Source organism: Triturus cristatus, chromosome 7, assembly GCF_964204655.1.
Source record: "Triturus cristatus chromosome 7, aTriCri1.1, whole genome shotgun sequence".
NCBI lineage: Eukaryota > Metazoa > Chordata > Amphibia > Caudata > Salamandridae > Triturus > Triturus cristatus.
Genome location: NC_140590.1, coordinates 1,663,772,509 through 1,663,786,574, shown reverse-complemented (window position 1 = coordinate 1,663,786,574; position 14,066 = coordinate 1,663,772,509). Strand labels below are relative to the sequence as shown.

General features: G+C 47.5%; 1 protein-coding gene across 1 annotated transcript in view; it reads right to left on the bottom strand.

Annotated features, from left to right (window-relative positions):
- LAMA5 (laminin subunit alpha 5) overlaps positions 1–14,066 on the bottom strand; it is a 402,322-nt gene that overhangs the window by 95,448 nt on the left and 292,808 nt on the right. The window contains exons 61-63 of the mRNA XM_085615185.1: positions 4,341–4,526; positions 2,745–2,881; positions 1,488–1,644 (exon numbers count right to left, since the gene is read on the bottom strand). Coding sequence (XP_085471311.1) covers positions 1,488–1,644; positions 2,745–2,881; positions 4,341–4,526 — 480 coding nt within the window. The remainder of the gene's footprint in view (positions 1–1,487; positions 1,645–2,744; positions 2,882–4,340; positions 4,527–14,066) is intronic.

Here is a 14,066-nt window from a genome sequence, read left to right as displayed (position 1 = left end):
GTTGTGAGTGCACCATGCAAGTGGAAGTGCTCGAATAAATAAGTAGCAATCACTGGGATTGGTTGATGCTGCTGCGTCCTGTCTTTATACTTGTTTGGTGAAGTGAGCTGGATGGAGATCCTGGGGTGTATGGTGGTGGGAAGATATGGGGGGGAAGAGACTGGGGGTGATGGAGTGGCGTTCACCCGAGCATATGTACAATCTATTCCGCCCAAAGTATTTGTATTTGTATTTTTAACTTGTAGAGCGCCTTATCACCCCGGGGTCTCTAAGCGCTTAGCAGACGAGTGAGTACTGGCAGGAAGAAAAACCGACTAGATGTTACCCCATGCCTCTTGAAAGAGCACAGTTTTTAGCTCTTTCCTAAAAGGCAGGAGTCTGGTTTCTTTGCGCAGATTTTCAGGCAGTTGGTTCCAAGCTTTGGGCATTGTGTGGGAAAATGTCCGACCACCGATGGTGGATCGTTTGATCCTAGGGCAGATCAATAGGGCGGCGTTGGCTGAGCGTAGGTTCCTGTTAGGAGCATATGGGACAAGGCGTTTTTTGATGTATTTTGGGGCTTGCCCATATAAGGCTTTCTGCGTAATGCATAGGCCCTTGAACTTGGCTCGTTGATTCACTGGCAACCAGTGTAGCTCCCGGAGGAGGGGGGTGGCCGGTGTCCTTCTTGGTTTATTATATATAAGTCTGGCCGCGTCATTCATGACGATCTGGAGTCTCTTGGTGAGTTTTTTCGGAATGCCGAAGTACATGGCATTACCATAATCCAGTCGGGCCAGAATTAAGGCTGAGCACCGGATTGTTACACTTTAATCAGAAGTCTCATTGTCCCCAGCACATAAGAGAGGTGGTTCACCCCAGAGATGCGCTTTAGCAGATCCACCTGAAGGAGAACGTTGATAAAACACCAGAGGTCATGTTTCAAAAACATATACACAGTGGATAAGTTTCAACATAAAGCTTCAAAAATAACACAAGGTCACCACAATGTGCTGCTTATTCACTGATAGGATGGCAGATATAATAATGAAAATTCACATCTTTGGTTGCTGTAAAGCAACAGTGTCCAACGTTGGCCTGAACCAAGGCAGAATTTCAAGGTAACCGATGACTAAGGAAATGATTCCCATTTAGATTCCATGTATTTAAATGTATCTGCTTCATGTGGCTATCCTAAATGCCTTGCACAGGTCCTGTCCTATTCAGTGCTGGACCCACTGATTGGAGAGGTAAAGGTTCTTTTAACAAACACCAGACAAAGTGAAATGCATGTCAATGGTGCCGTGTAACTCAAGCGTATCCCTCGAGACATTATGTGGCATAAAGTGTTTTTGACCAGGCTTACCAGCACTTGCTTTTACTGCCATTACAAACACACATGCACTACTTATTTTCTGTAGGTGTGTCAAACAGGTGCAAGATACTGAACAAACACCAGCCCTCAACACTTCCCCTAGAAGAAGCCTCAAAGCAGAAAACATTCTTACCACAAAACTGGAAGGATAGCCACCCACGTAGAAGACCACCTGGCTGGGATTCAAGTTGAGCAGCCCCTGCTTGCCTTTGGATGTACCGTCCGCCTTTGTCTCGTGAAGATTCTGTTTCTTTTCCACAATCACAGACATGTGACCATATTGGAGTATCCTGCGTGGCGCGTGGTGGACATTACGAGACAGGGACGATAAGAGGAATAAAAATACAATGGAGGTAAGATGAGAAATGGCAAATAGTGAAAGGAGGAATGGGAAGTGAGCTGGAGTAGAATTAAGCCAAAAATGATCATTAACGCTCGGCCTACACAAGTGGGGACATTGCAATGCAAGTATTATTCTGGGATAATAGAGAGCTTAATTTTCACATCACTGGCATTTTACACTATTACTGCCACATGCTTCTTGCCACCACATTTTGGGTAATTCGGATTTTTAAGCAAGAATTGGCCTGGGAGGTTCAATCTGTAGCTGGGGTATAAAGCACACTGCATCAAAGAAACCGCTGTTGGAACGTACAGCTTTAAGCATTACCGCATATTTATACCACAATCTGACACACAAACGAAGCCTGCCATTCTTTCTCCCAATAGTCTGTTCATCGTCTACTGACTTTTCCCCTAAGGAACATCCTAATCACTTACAAATCCTACAATTAAGTGAAAAGAACACTCTATCTGTCTGCACTCCTTAAGCATAGTTGCCTTCTTTGTTCTTTGCTTAATATTGAGACCCCTGTAAATTTTAATTCATAGTTAGAATGGTCCGCAGGCTTTAGTTATCACTGAGTAATATCAATATTTAATATGTTTATATGTTTACGTTTGTGAATATTGTTCAGTATTATGTGTTTATCCGTTTTTTTTGTTCTTTTTTTTTTTTTCAAAATCCAGGGTGTTTCAATTTTTCTCCGGCTTTGAATGGAAAATCATGCAGTGGAAATTACCACATTTGTGGCACAGAGAGAGCTAACTGAGCTAGAGTCTTAACAGATGCCATCCAAAAATATGTCTCCTAGAACTTTCCTCCCTTGCAACTGACAGCAATACTGCCCTTTCTGGAAGATAATCACTTGGAACGAAGAGGGTGTTTCCAGAGGAGGCTATCACCAGAAGCTATGGCGTTCTCAAAATTTGTCCACAAGGACCCTATGCTGGAGTCTATGAGCAGTCTACACCGGCATCAAATTGTAGACTCAAATACCAAGGTGATATGTGTAGACCATGCCTATCAATTAAGTTGCCTTGAAATTACCTTTCGATGCTGATAGTGGCAAACTGCTCACTGATCTCCTCGTCAATCGTCAGCAGGGTGGGGTCTTCATCTCCAAGCCTGTAGACCCACTCCATCTTTCCGTCTCTCATCACAACACCCATGTAGTCTCCAGATGCCTGAAAGATTTCAGAAATATAATGTACCAGGAGGGCAGGAGAATGGCAAATTGACTGATCACCAAAGCAGAAGCTACAGAGAGATTCTTGGAGCCAACATCTTTAAGTCACAAAAAAGTCTGACGTTCAGAGTGATAGCAAACTACAATATGTGAAGCTGTTTTATACACAAGCCGTGAAATCGCAGCCCAGTTTAAGAGCAAGAGAACCTGGGGCATCTCTTGCCTGAAAGCTCATAATCCACTCTCATGAGGAATAATGGATGCTACAGCAAATTATGAAAATCAACATAACTTTACAAGTACAACAAATTCAACACAAGAGGCAGTGGTGGTGTAGGACTCAAAATATATATTTTTTAACTGTAGTCAAAGGATGACATGCAACTGCAAATACGTTGAGTATACTTTCAACTCTCAATAGATGCTCAAAGCTAATTTATTTTCAGAAGCACTGAAATCTAAATTTAACATTATGAATCCGTCATAACGTAACATGCCAATACTGAACCACTGACTTTTCTTGAATATAATCCACACCAAGGTGGTCATAGATTGTGGTTATATCTTAAATCTGAATGACTAATTAAATGCTTTTAACATGCTGAATGCTGGTAGAAACCACGCAAACCTCATTTATTTTGTGAGGTGTTCCCTTCATGAGGGCATTGGGTTCATAGCACTTATCTGACTTCCAGGTCCAATTCCACGGTGTCCTGAGTGATAATGAGGTAGGTGAGATGCAACAGGTTGTGCCTATTGTTTAGCGTAAAAGAATTCTGGATTATATGACTGAACTGTGAGAGACCGTGAGAGACTGGCAGTGTCTCTGGTACAGCAAGACATGGGCCTTGCCTTGAGCCACCATGAGAGCTAGGCCCTTCATGCCACTATGAAACATGGGCTCTTCTTGGCCCCATGGAACATAAACCCTCCTGGCATAGTGAAGCGTGCAAGTAAAGGTTTCCTTGTACAACAAAGCCTATGTCTCAGTGCCAGAAGGAACCTGTGCCACATTGTGCCAGAAGTGCCCACGTCTTACTGTGCCATGAGACAAGGGTTCTTCTAGCTCCTTGAGCTGTGGAGTTCATGGCAACATGATACATGGATATTCATTGTACCATGAGACATGGGCAATGATGCCGCAATGACACATGAGCACTTTGGAACCCATGATGCATGGGCGGTCATGACACAGAAGCACTCATGGCACTGTGCTACATGGACATTAAAGGCACCATGAGACATAGGCTGTACTGTGAGACACAGAGCTTTTATTTACTAAGTATGAGTATTAAGCTACTGAGACAAAGACACCATAAGACATTGGCAGTCCAGGCACTGCAAGACACAGGGACACCAAATCTGGTAGGAGATGGTTGTGGAATTTATTCAATGGCTTGATTGAAATGGAGGGCTGCTTGCATTGTGACAAACAAAAAATTCATTCACATTCTTACGTCTCGAGGTCCAAGGTAAAGGACGAAGCGTGGAGAGCTGTCCTCAGTTTGACGCCTCTTCTTTCCTTTGAAGCCTGGGTTCTGGATGTAAAACTTAAGGGAGGTGTAGGGGGCAAGATCTTCGAGATTGCTGGGTGTACGCATCAACACACCAGAATTGCCATTGAATTTCATTGGGATCTTCACCTAAAGAAGAACGGGCATGAAAAGTGAACAAATAATGGAAACCAATATCTTCAAGCCCCCTGACCACAACACATTTATTTTAATTGTTTGCAGTTTTATAAATATTGTCCCCTTGGTTCAAGGGCATTAAAGCACTTTACACCAGATCTAATTATATTTCTTAGGCACAGATTTCCCTAGAATCACGTGATGTTGAGCTAGCACAGGGACTCAAACCTGCTTCCTCAATTCTAAAGTTGGCAGCTCAGGCTGTTGGGCCACATCCCCCACTCATCATTACAAACATATAACAAGTACTTTGACAAATGCACCTAAAAACTTCAAATAACTTTTTTCCCACATTGGCGTGCTATCAAACCAACTGTTATCTGGACTGGTAATCAGCCAAAAGTGCCACCAATGAACTAGTCCGGCAATAGTGTCCTCCTTGTTCCCTGCCTAAATGTCATCCAGTCACTTGAACAAGTCCTCAGCTGTGCTACCTTCACCTTGGCCTTGCTTCACACTCCACCACTACCTACTCGTATAAACACTAACACCAAGAGTACTCTTTTACTGTGTACCACTGTTCCTCTGCCTGCATAAAACTCCTCACTATCTCACCATCTCCATATTACAGATTTAGGTTGTTCTCCGTAAGGGGGCTTGAACACAGGAAAGTAATCCCGTACCTACCCCATGCACCTTCAAGGTAACTACCAGAGAGCACTATCATCTACTTGTCAGCATCCCCCCTCACCGTATGCCCCACCATGAACCCCCAGACCTCTTTAGTATGCTCAAACCTTTAAAGGGTAATGGTCAGTGATTTATACCTCTACTCCCTTCCACCTACAGGGGTGTTCTCAAGTAATGCATGTGGCAACATACAGAAATTCTTATTGAGATGTGTTAAAAATAAAGACGTGTTTCCTCTTATGCTGAGGAACTCTAAGGGCTGGTCTTGATATGGGCAAAAAACACTCCTGTTGAGCGTCCAACAAGTTATTAAGCCTCTTCAGCATACGGCAGCCATAGACTTCCCTCTTCCTCTCAGTAGCGGGTGGCGCAATGCCACAGATAACAGCCCCTCCCACTGTGACAAAGTACAACAAGCAGGTTAAAAAAATGATTATAATTCTTGAGTGTAGGAAACTGGCTCTATATATACTACACCAAAATGAGGTATAGTGTGTATAGAGTCCAGGTGACCCCAGAGGTTAAAGTTAGATAGAACCTTACTCTCTTTTTGTGGTAGAGTGGTCGAGCAGTAAGGCAGTATCAGAGGACAGTGTTAAGCATTTGATGTACACCCTCAGTCAGCAAATGAATTCACACACTCAAGAACTGAACTCTAGACCAATTGTTTTTGTATAAACAAAATATACTGTTGTTTTATTTTTAGAACCAAGCAAGCCTGGCACAGGTAAGCATTAAATACTTTACAGTAATACGTTGCTGAATGTAGAACAGTTTGAAAATGCAATAGGACTTGTACTTTGTTTGATTTACAGGGGATGCAGTAAGCTGCAATACTTAGCAAATACAGTACATTGAAATGAATAGGCATTTTCAGTAAATTACAGGGAAGTTACTTTTTACGTTACTTTTCTAACTCAGTGCTGGATACCTAGATTCAGCACTGGGACATTTCCTGCAAACAGGTAAGTAAATACTTTTGATTATTTGTGCGATTTTTAAAGAATATTTTTAGATTACAAAGCTCCACACCTAGAAACCTTTTGGAAGAAAACTGTCAATGTTATCCTAAGGAGGAAAAACAGGCTATCGGTTCACAGGTAAGTTATCGACTGTGGGAGTTAAGGTTCTGGGGTTAGACTCAGGGGTCCCCCATGGTCAGTGATGCACTCTTGTTACACCCTCAGCGGCACTAGGGCGGCCGGGTGCAGAGTGTTGAGGCCCAATGTTATCCAATAGGGGGCCTCCGGTTGGTGGCTGCCAACGAGCATGCCACTGGGATGTGGGAGCAAAGCTCCTATTGTTTAGGTCAGGGCAAATGGGGAAACAAAGTAGCACAAAAGGTGCACCCTTAGCGGCACTGAGGCGGCCGGGTGCAGAGTGCTGTTTTGACGTCAGGTGCCCTGTTATTTCCAATTGAGAACCTCCGGGTTGCAAAAGCACAGCAGACAGGGAGACGAAGGACTTCTGGGTGTGACCACCACTTCGCGAGGTAAGTTGGGAAGTTAGGGGTTGGTTAGGCACCGTTGGTTTGGGCACACAAGGCTGTGGGGCGTCAGGTGCAGGGGTGCCTTTTGGGGTCAGATCTTCTTACCAGCTCCTGGTCGCGGTTAGGGGGGCCTTCTGGTTTTAGACTGCAGACGTCGGCTGGAGGCTTGAGGCAGGTCAGTGGTCGCCGGATCTCGGTTCAGGAATGCCGGGGTGACCTCCTCGTGGCGTTTTTCCACCCGAGCTTGGGCCGGGTTCAGTGGGTGCAGAGTGGGCTGGATTCACGGTTTCCGGCTGCTGCCAGAGGTTGCAATTGAACAAATCTGGTGTTCACGGGAGAAGCAGTCTTTGGAAGTGAAGACAGGCAGGTCCTCTGGGGTTTTTGGGATTGCTGGCAGCAGGACACGCTGGGGTTTCGCAGGAGCAGAGACAGGCCTGTAGGGTTGGGGCAAGTCAGTGGGCGTCATCCTCTTGTTACCCCTGCACGGCTGTTCGGTCCTTCTTCTAACTTCTTTCTTGTCATTTCTGGATCGGAAGAAACAAGGTCCAGGGTGCCCCCCTAATACTAGATTTAAGGGCGTTCCAGGTAGTTAGAGGGTAGGGACACCCCCTATTGTGCCACCCTCCAGTGGGAGGGGGGCAGGAGCTTGTCCCTGGTTGGTTGTGTCTCCCATTCTCAAGATGGTGGGGACTCGGAGTTGTGCTTCACCTAGTCTCCCCCACCTGAGGGGTGGAGTTGGCAGAGGTGGGTACACCTCTCTCCCTCACTTGATTTTTCCACTGGTTCTCCTGCCCAAAGTGGGGGGCCGAAAAAGTGGGGACTAGTTGCTGGGCAGCAAGTGGTCTGGGGAAGCTCACACAGGCGGCATGCCTTTGAAGCTTTCCATTAGTGAAACCTGCTCACCCTGGGGGAGGGGGGGGCAGGGGGGGGGGGGGAGAGGAGGCTTGGCACCTCAACCCAGCATGTGCATTGTTTCAGGCCCCCGAGAGCAGCAGGCTCTCGACCCAGGGGTCCAGAAACATGTCTAATGATGGCAGCATAAGCAGCCACTCAGTCGAGACCACTAGAAGTTGGTCGAATTTCAGGGGGCATCTCTAAGATGCCCTCTGTTGTGCATTTTACATTATATCCCACACTGGCATCAGTGTGGGTTTAATGTGCTGAGAAGTTTGATACCAAACTTCCAAGTTTTCAGTGTAGCCTTTATGGCTACTATAGTGCACCCAGCTAGAGGGGTGGCTGACCTATGCCAGGGCAGTGGGTTGTAGGGATGGCTCACAGGGATGTGTGCCATGTCGACTCTTCACTTTGTTCTGCACCAAAACACGCAGCCTGCAAAGGCAGTGTGTGTGCGTAGAGGTATAGGGCCTCCAAGGGTGGCACAATAAGTGCTGCAGCCCTTAGAGGTCTTTCCTGGTCACAGTGCCCTGGGTACCTGGGGTACCATTTGCTAGGGGCTGACCTGTGGCCAGAGAAGCCAATTGGGCTAGTTTTGCGGAAAGAACACAGGCCCTGGGAACCTGATTGGCAGGGACCCAGGGCACACCTAGTAAAAGTGCATCAGTAGTCTGGCAAAAAGTGGGGGGGGGTGATTACTGCAATAGAAACCCACTTTCCTACATTGAGCACTAAGCAACGAATATGCTACTTACCAGTATGCATCTGTTCTTGGCATGTAGGGCTGCTGACATTCATATCTGTGCATAGATCGCCGCCTAGTGTTGGGTCCGGATGATTGCATTTTGTTGTCCTGGAAGAGTCTTCGAAGTATCACAAGATAGGTGGCTCCTCCCCTGGACTACAGTGAGCATGGGCATCCCCTCCATCCTTAGATTGTTTTTCGCCATTGTGGCAGAAATGGTGTAATATAGTGAATGATGACCATGCTAACTAGTAATTACTGAATGCTACAGCTGCTACAGGCGCCGGGGAGGAGGGTGGGCGATATGAATGTCAGCAGCCCTAGATGCCAAGAATAGATGCATACTGGTAAGTAGCATATTCGGTTCGAGGCATGTGGGCTGCTGAATTCATATCTGTGCATAGATTATATAGCAGTCCCTCCATTTAGCGGCGGCTGCCCGTGCCAGCTGCAGCAGTCTGAAAAAGAGTTTTGAGAACAGCCTGTCCTACAGCTGCCTGCTGTCTTGAGTGTACATCTACACAGTAGTGTTTAGTAAATGTATATATAGTGGACCATGTGGCTGCTCTACATATCTCCTTTAAAGGAATATTCCCTAGGAAAGCCATGGAGGCCCCTAACTTGCGTGTGGAGTGGGCTCTTGGAGGAATCGTTAGTGTGCGCTTAGCTTTTTCATAGCAAATCTGTATACACTTAACGATCCACCTAGCTATTACTGCTTTGGAAATGGGGTTGCCTTTGTGCTGTGGAGAAAAGGCAACAAACAGTTGTTTTGTCTTCCTGAAAGTCTGTGTTCTGTCAATATAGTACATGAGAGCTCTTTTGACATCAAGTGTGTGGAGCATTCTCTCTGCTACATTCTCAGGATTAGGATAAAACACCGTCAGTTCTATGGATTGGTTCATATGGAACTGTGATATCACCTTGGGCATGAATGTAGGGTTGGTGCGTAGTACGACCCTGTTTGCATGAACCTGTATAAATGGCTCTTGAATGGTTAGTGCCTGGAGTTCACTAACTCTTCTGAGTGAAGTAATGGCTACTAGGAAAGCTACCTTCCAGGTTAGAAATTGAATCTCACAGGAGTGTAGAGGTTCAAAAGGTGGTCCCATGAGTCTGATGAGGACCACATTTAGGTTCCAGACTGGTGAAGGTGGGTGTTTAGGAGGAATCACTCGTTTGAGTCCCTCCAAGAAGGCTTTGATGGCAGGCACTCTGAACAGTGAGAGGTGCTGCCTGTTCTGAAGGTAAGCTGCCAGTGCGGTTAAATGTATACGGATGGAATTGTATGCCAGATTGCATCTGTATAAGTGTAATAGATAACAGATAATGTTCAGAGTTGATGCATCCAGCGGATTGATGTCATTATTTTTACAATAAATGACAAATCTTTTCCACTTAGCCGCATAGCAGGCTCTGGTCGTGGGTCGTCTTGCCTCTTTGATGATATTCATACATTCTGGAGGCAAGTTGAGGTAGCCAAATTCTAAGATTTCAGGAGCCAGATCGCTAGGCTTAGCTGTTGCGGATCTGGGTGCTGAATTGCGCCATGGCTCTGGGTTAAAAGCCTGGGCGTCCGCCGCAGTCGTTGATGCGTTACCACGGAGAGTTCTAGAAACGTGGTGTACCATGGCTGGCGTGCCCACGTGGGAGCAACCAGGACGAGCGTCAGTGAGTGTTGCCTCAGTTTGCGTGCCACTAGCGGTATTAATGGTGCTGGGGGAAAAGCGTACGCAAATCTGCCTGACCAGTTCATCCATATCGCATTGCCCTGCGACTGTGGATGCGGGAACCTGGCGGCAAAGCTTTGGCATTTTGCGTTCTCCCTTGTGGCGAATAGGTCTATCTCTGGATGACTCCACTGCAGGAAGTACGGTTGGAGTACTGACGGATGTAGCTCCCACTCGTGCATCTGGTGGCTGTGTCTGCTGAGCAGATCCGCCATCTGGTTGTCCTTGCCCGGGAGGTGTTCCGCCATGAGGAATATGTTCCTCTGAATGGCCCACTTCCACATGCTCTGAGCCAGATGAGACAACTGTGGAGAGTGTGTTCCTCCCTGCTTCTGTATGTAGTACATGGCAGTCATGTTGTCCGTCCGGATCAACACGACTTTGTTGCACAAGTGTACTTTGAATGCCTTCATTGCCAGGAAGATTGCCATCAGTTCCAGAAGGTTGATGTGCATCTTCTTTTGCTGTGTTGTCCATAGTCCCTGCACTGTGTAATTGAGTACATGAGCTCCCCATTCCTGGAGAGACGCGTCCGCTGTCAGTATTATTTGTGGAACAGGCTCTTGGAACGGTCGGCCCTTGCAAAGGTTTTGTGGATTCCACCAATGCAGAGAGTTGTATGCCCGACCGCTCACCAACACTAGGTCTTTCAACTGTCCTTGAGCCTGATTCCACTGACGTGCTAAGCACTCCTGAAGCGTGCGCATATGTAGTCTCGCGTGCGGGACTATGAAGATGCAGGAAGCCATCATGCCTATCAACTGCATAAACCCTCGGGCCGGTAGTGAGTGTTGAGGTCTGAACTTTTTTATTAGCAACTGCATGCTGTGGATCCTTACGGGATTGGGTTGGGCCATGGTCGCCAGAGTGTCTATGGTCGCGCCTAGGTACTGCCGTACGTGGGCGGGTTGAAGGTGGGACTTTGGATAATTTAGTGAGAATCCCAGGCTGTGAAGAAGGTGAATGGTGTGGGAGACGTGGCTGGCACACTGCCGGGCGGACCTTGCCTGGATAAGCCAGTCGTCCAGATAAGGATAGACGTGTATATGCTGTCTCCTTAAGTGTGCTGCCACTGTTGCTAGGCACTTGGTGAACACCCTTGATGCCGTTGTTACTCTGAAAGGGAGGACCTTGAACTGGTAATGTTGGTCTTGAAGAGTGAACCTGAGATATTTTCTGTGTGACGGGTGTATGGGTATATGGAAATACGCATCTTTTACATCTAGGGTTGCGAGAAAGTCTCCCTGACTGAGCAACGGCAGCACCTGCTGCAGGGTGAGCATGTGAAAATGCTCTGACAGAATGTAACGGTTCAGAGGTCTGAGGTCCAGTATGGGTCTGAGAGACCTGTCCTTTTTGGGGATCAGAAAATAAAGTGAGTACACCCCTGATCCTTGGTCTTGTACAAGCACTAGTTCTATGGCTCCTTTGTGGAGCATACGGAGCACTTCCTGGTGCAATAAGTGCAAGTGCTCTGCGGACATAGGATGGTGTCTTGGTGGTATGTTTGGTGGAGTGGATGTGAGCTCTAGACAATAACCGTACTGGACAATTTATCTCACCCACCTGTCCGTGGTGATGGATTTCCAGACCGGCAGGAACTGTTGGAGTCTCCCCCCGACAGGTGTTACGTGGTCGGGGGCAGTGACAAGGCGTCACTGTTTGGTGGTGGCGGAGGACCTGGAGCTGTTGTTTCCACGGCCTCTACCCTTGACGTTGTTGCCACGGTATCCACCTCTGTGATTTTTGTTATAGTTGGTCTGCGTACCTTGTTTAGTGTACTGCGACTGCTGTGAGTTCTGGCCTCTAGATGGTCCCCTGTTGGCAGAGCGACGAAAGGACACACTCCTAAACTGCTGTGATTGCAGAGCCCCCATAGACTTTGCAGTCTCTGTATCTTTTTTGATTTTCTCTAGGGTGGTGTCAACCTCTGGGCCAAAGAGGGATTGAGGGTTGACAGGTTGATTGAGTATAGTTGTTTGTATCTCTGGTTTGAATCCGGAAATTCTTAACCAAGCATGTCGTCGTAACATGACGCTGGTGTTAATCGCCCTAGCTGCAGTGTCAGCTGCGTCAAGAGTGCACTTAATGGAAGAGTTGCTTATGAGCTTCCCTTCTCTAATCAGGGACTCTGCTTCTTCCTTATATTGATCTGGGAGGTGCTGTAGCAGTGTCTCTAGGGTATCGTAATGCGCCCTGTCATACCTAGCAAGAAGTGCCTGAGTGTTGGCAATCCTCCAGATGTTAGCTGCCTGTGCAGCAACTCTTTTTCCTGATGTTTCCAAGACCTTAGACTCCTTGTCAGGGGGAGGAGCATCACCCGTTGTCTGTGAGTTGGCCCTCTTCCGAGCATTGGAAACCACCAACGAGTCCAAAGGCAGCTGGCCTCTTATGTAGGTAGGGTCCACAGGAGCTGGCCTATACTTCTTCTCAATCCTAGGGTTCAGTACTCTTGCCCTCGTGGGCTCCTTAAAAAATTCATTAGCTTGTTTTAGGACACCTTTGAGCATGGGCAGAGTTTTAACAGATCTTTCTGAGGTAGAGAAGGTATCCATCAGAAAATCATCCTCAATAGGATCAGTGTGGAGCTGTACATCATGGTTCTCAGCTGCTCTCTCAATTAATGCATTGAAGGCAGCAGCATCTTCAGTCGGAGATGTTTTCACCTCATATGCTTGTGTGTCTGGAGCAGTATGCGGGTCCCCCGCACCAATAGTGTCCACCCAAGGTTGGTTTTGGTCGTCAGGTTCAGTGGTCAATGGGTAAGTGCTGTCATCAGCACCATAATCTCCTGCATCCACATCAGACTGTGTGGGTGAGAATGATTGAGGCTCCAGTCTATGATCTTGAACATGTTCCAGAAGAACTGGTGACATGGTTTTCTGTTTCTTTAATGGAATTCTGTATGGTTCCATAGGTTTCTCTGGCACTATCTTTCTTTTATGTAGTGAAAGTTTACCAGTCCCCGAAGAGATAAACTGCCTCGGCTCCTCATCTTCTTGAGGTACTTCAGCAGCCGTTTGGTCCATTGACACCCCTTTTGGCGCTTCGGCAGCGTTCTTCGGGTCGACACCTTTCGTCGGTGCGGGACCCTTTTGTGCGTCGAACATCTTTGGTCGCACCGCTGGTGGTAATCCGAACTTGATGTGCGTCGACACGGTCTGAACCGTGCAGGCCGTGTTCGGCTGTGGGACTGTTGTCGCGGTGAGCATCGAAGCCCGGTCTTGGATGCGTAATAACGGATCAGACACCGACTTCTTTACGAAGGGGGACGGTGTCGTGGACTTGACATGGCCCTTCGAGACCGTCCTTGGTGTGGCATCGAGCCCCGTACCAGACGTTTGTTTCTCGGCACGAGGATTGGAAGGGCTTGGCTCTTGAGGGTTGCCCTTTTTTCCCGTATCGACGATCCTCGACGCCGATTTTTTCGGCTCGACCACCTTGACCGAAGTCTTAGGTGCCGTCTTTTGTGTCTTCGGCTCCGACGGCTTCGAGGCCTTGTCGCCGCTGAGAGTCATTTTCTCTTTCGGTTTCGATTTCGGTGCCTGTGCCTTCAGTTTCGGTTTTCCTTGACCAAATGATGGCGCTTTCGAGACCGATGGCTCCGTAGGATAGTTCGAAGCCGGGCTTTGAAGCGGGGCTGTAGAACGAGAGGAAAGATCTCGGGTAAGGCCGTGTGGCGATCCCTCGACCTGAGCCTTATCGAGTACGTCTTTGGGCCCTGCACCGACACGTGGGCCTAGCTCATCGTCCGAGCCATCTTCCTCGGCCCCAAGGGCCTCTTCGTCGTCTCCTACCTTATCGACGGCATAATCTTCCTCGACATCAATGATACGCCCGTCTTCGGCATCATAGTTGGATTCACGCTCCGAATCTGTATCCGATAGTCCCTCCAGAACTTCAAGGTCCACGACTTCTTCATCTTCGGTCCCGAAGATGTTGTCCGGGTTTGGCGCCGCTTTCTGCGCCTCGAGCCGAGCTGCTCGACGAATGTGAAGAGT